General features: G+C 44.2%; 1 protein-coding gene across 1 annotated transcript; it reads left to right on the top strand.

Moving 5' to 3' along the window:
• Window positions 1-619: 619 nt before the first annotated feature.
• On the top strand, window positions 620-2032 carry LOC149311740 (uncharacterized). Its single transcript, XM_089526602.1, has one exon. It carries the CDS (start codon window positions 620-622, stop codon window positions 2030-2032), a length of 1413 nt encoding a protein of 470 aa, XP_089382728.1.
• Window positions 2033-4441: the final 2409 nt, after the last annotated feature.

Below are 4441 nucleotides of genomic sequence, written 5' to 3'. Positions count from 1 at the left end.
CGGGGTACTGGAGTAGGGGAACGCCATCCTCCCGAAACGGAGCCCTCATCATCCGAGTCCTCTACAGGGATCACGATGGGTCGAGAGAGACTTGGGGATGCCTCGCCTTCCACCCGCCGAGGTGGGAGGTGTTGGTTGACCTCCTCCCGAGCCCTGGAAGGAGGTGGCGAGGCCCAGGATGAAGAAATAATATTTTCAAATAAGAAGTAATTAAAGAAAATATACTTAAATTGTCACAACATTTTGGTTATTCTGTTGAGTTAAACCAATGGGAACAAACATGGAATCAAAGATTAAATTGTACACTCCATCAAGATATTAAAGAAAACTTTTATTTAAAAAATTGATGGTACTTATATATCAAAAATTTATGGAAATTCCAGTGATAAGTGCTAGAAATGGACAAATGGTCAAGAAATCTTCAAAATAATCTATCAAATAAATATTTAGGAGAGGAGGCAAGATGGCGCCGGTATGATACGAAGTGTTTTTAATGAGCTCCAAAGTTTTCTGTTTGTTTTATTATTTCTACTCTGATTATTCGTGTCTGAAGGCTATTTTCCAGCAGTGTGCAGCATTGTTCGTTGTTGCTCTTTAGTGTTTTGGAGTATCTACTGATATGGGCAACAAAAAACGCCTCAGAACAAGCCCTGACATAAACCAGCATAGTAAGGCTTCTAAACAGCTCAAGATAGACGACTTACTTGTTAACGAGGAAACTTTGAGTACTTTAACTACTCCTGCAAACTTGGAGTTTACTATTCCAACTGCTAACAAATTCCTTGTGTTGGACAAAGAAAATGAACCTTTATCTGAACATTTAGTTTTTCTCGGGAACGAGTCGGCTGTTTCTCATGAAGGAGTTTCCCAGGAAGGAGTGTCCTTGGAGTTAAATGAGTCTGTGTGGGAGAAATTGATAGATACCGAGAAGAAACAATTTACTGAGCAACAGTTAAATCCTCCTGACTTTGTGACAAAACAGTGTCTTCTAACAGCTCATACTGTCATCTCAATTTATGAGCATTTAGGAAAAATTGTGCATCAGGTGGAGCTTCTCAAGCATTCTTTTGAGACTTTTACGCAGAAGCAAACAGAGGTAAAAGAGGGCTCGGATTACACCAATAGAGAAACATCTAGCAAAATGGGGAACCTTACCACAAATGACTCCAGGGGCAATTTACTAGCAATTCCTAAGGAGTTGGGGAAAAGAGACTGTAGCAGGACTTTACAAACAAATCAAGTTATGTTGCAAATTGCTTATAATAGAATAAACAATGGCAGATGGGGGTCAAATAGAGCTATTAGATCTTCGCTGAGCCAATTACTACAGGCACCCCACTACGTTGTTGACATCCTTGCTGTGGAATGGCTCCCCAGTTTATCAGCTCATAAGTGTATTTTGTTAACCTTTGATCAATCTACAATCCCCCTGATGTTGATGAAAATGAAGCCCTTTTTATCCAACTTTCAAATAACTCCAGAGCGGGTTTTTCGAGACCAAATTATATCTCCTCTATTTCCTTACAAGCATAATAGTGGGGGGCCTACAGAGCAAAGCAAGGCCTGTTTAACAACTCCTAAAAGAACCCCCAAAGGAACCCTGTGTAAGTCTGCATTGAAGCCTGGTGTAGTTAAAATCTCTAACTCTACGACAGAGAGACAGTCCACAGAGAAGCAGACTATAGACTCAAGTAATTTAACAATTAATGTAGAACAAAATGACTTTGCCTCTAGGGTGGACGATCTTAAAAATATGCTGCTTACTACCAAAGACCTGGCCATACCACTGCTGAAATCAGTAACTACTGCTGAGGTCCCCGATGCTGAGAGGGCTTCTGCTAAGAGTCTTATTGACACCCTACTAACAATGAATGAAAAGGACTTTATAACTACAACTTCAATGCAGCTCTTAGAACCTAAGAGGGTTAACACTATACCCTCTCTGCAAGAATCGTTTTACAACCTGAAAGCCCCAGCTCAAACAGAATTTTTGAATACTGGTGATGATATGGAGTTGATTACATCAACTTGACAATTAAATCTACTATGTTGGAACATCATGGGTTGGGGAAACAAGTTCTATGATGCAGAGTTTGTAAACTATCTGCAAAATTTCAAAATCCTTTGTTTACAAGAGACATGGGCCCTCGAAACTCATCTGCCATCTCTCCATGGATTTCAAGCATTTTCTGTCCCTGCAGTTAAAGTCTGTACAAGAGGTCGTGGTAGTGGCGGACTCACAATATTTACCTCAGTTGATTTGGACGCTGAGATCCAACCAATAACTACTGCATTTCCACGATGTATACAAGTGCTGATCATTAAGTGCAAGCATTTTGGTTCCTTAATCTGTATAAATATCTATTTTCCGCCTAATTTATCAAAGAATGTAGGTCCTAATAGTATTTGGGATGGCTTATCTGAAACCCTATCCTCTTTGGGGGGACCAATATCCCTCCACAAAGATTTTACTTTGTGGAGATTTTAATGCCAGAATTGGAAATGATTTAAGGCAAGTGGAGAGTACTAATCATGGGCCGACTGCTCATGTCGTTCCTGTCCCTAAGGTTTCTCAAGATATAACCATCAACAAATCTGGTTTAAAGCTAATACAGTTGGCCCTTCTTATACACGGATTTTTTATACACGGATTCAAGCATACACGGTTTGAAAATGTTCCAAAAAAGTATAAATTTACCTTGATTTTCCATTTTTTATAAGGGACACCATTTTGCTATGTCATTATATTTAATGGGACTTGAGCATACACGGATTTTGTTATACACGGGGGATCTTGGAACCAAACCCCAGCGTATAACAAGGGTCCACTGTAGAAGTTCTTTCTTTACACAGATTGCAATGTCTTAATGGAACCCATTATGATCTGACTCCGGGCTCTTATACTTATGTCATCAACAGGGGAGCAAGTACGATAGATTACATAATGGCATCTGCAAACTTGGTACCTCATATTTGTAGATTTGAAGTTGTTAACCGAGCCGAAAGTGACCATTTCCCACTGACATTATTATTCAACTTTGGGCCGCTTTAATCTCCAGGTATTCTTCAAAATTTAAATGGAATTCATATGGGAGAACAGAGAATACGATGGTCAATCAATCTGAGCACCTCGATCTCCCAGATGCTGGAGAGTATTACCTTTAAGACCTTAAAATCAGCCATTCTAAACTCCAATTCAGATATTTTAGAGGTTTTTCAAATTATTATTCAAAAGCTTAGGCCAGGGGTAGGCAACCTTTTTGAGCTGGGGGCCGGGTTGCTGTCCCTCAGACAACAGGGGCTGAAGCCGGGGGGCGGAGCTTCCACCCCGGGGGCCAGGCCACCTCCTCTTTGCTGGCCCCTGACGGGGCCCCAGGCCCTGTCAGAGGCCGGGAAAGAGCCGGAGGGGACCACCAGCGCTGGAGGCCTCCCCGTCTTTGCCGCCAGAGGCCCACTGCCGCCGCAGGAGCCCTCCAGGAGGGCCCCAGAGACAGCAACTGGCCTCCCAGGGGCCCGCTGCCGCCGTCGGAGCCCTACTGGAGGCCCCAGCGAAGGCAACGGGCCTCCCAGGGGCCCGCTGCCACCGCTGGAGCCCTCCTGGAGGACCCCAGCGAAAGGCAACGGGCCTCCCAGAGGCCCGCTGCCGCTGTCGGAGCCCTGGGCGCCGCCATTTTGGGGGGCAAAATGGCGGCAAAATCTTGCGCGACTTTCTCTGAGGTTGCGCGAGATTTCACCGCCATTTTTTGCCCAAAATGGTGGCAAAATCTCGTGCGACCTCCGGGAAGGTCGCGCGAGATTTCTCCGCCATTTTGGGCAAAAAAATGGCGGCAAAATCTCGTGCGACCTTCGCCGCCATTTTGCCCCCAAAATGGCGGTGCCCATAGCGGGCAAAAGCCGCAACTGGTGGCGGCGGCGGCAGGAGGAACCAGGGGCCGGCTTAAAGGCCTCCGCGGGCCACATCCGGCCCGCGGGCCGGAGGTTGCTGACCCCTGGCTTAGGCCCAAGTTGGTGAGTAACAAACAATTTAATCCTAATAAAGTAGTATTTAACAGATCAGGAATGCAGAAGTGCTCGGAAAGCACTGATGGATTGCTCTCGACAGGTACTTAGAAATAATGATAATATTTCCCCTGACATCCTAGTTTCTATGAGGTTATCTTATAAGGCACTTCTAAAACAGAAAAAAGATTCATATATTGGAACACAATGGAAACAACTAGCACAAGCCGTTATAGAAAAAAATGAAAAGCAATTTTGGGACATCACTGCTTCCGGCATGAACATGATCAGACCGGTTATTGTTGGGCATATTACATTGCAGCAATGGCATAGCCATTTTAGTAAACTTTATGGAGATACACATGCAGAGCAGCACTCTTCTATTGCATTAAAAACCACTTGTTTGCCTTTCTGGCCCCCGGTCTCAGAGTCCGAGATAAAA

This window comes from Sceloporus occidentalis, unplaced genomic scaffold (genome assembly GCF_023333645.1).
Source record: "Sceloporus occidentalis isolate IW3139 unplaced genomic scaffold, rSceOcc1.0.p SCAF_5, whole genome shotgun sequence".
Classification (NCBI taxonomy): Eukaryota; Metazoa; Chordata; class Lepidosauria; order Squamata; family Phrynosomatidae; genus Sceloporus; species Sceloporus occidentalis.
Note: the sequence above shows the minus strand (reverse complement) of the source record. Positions and strands in the feature narration are given on the sequence as shown.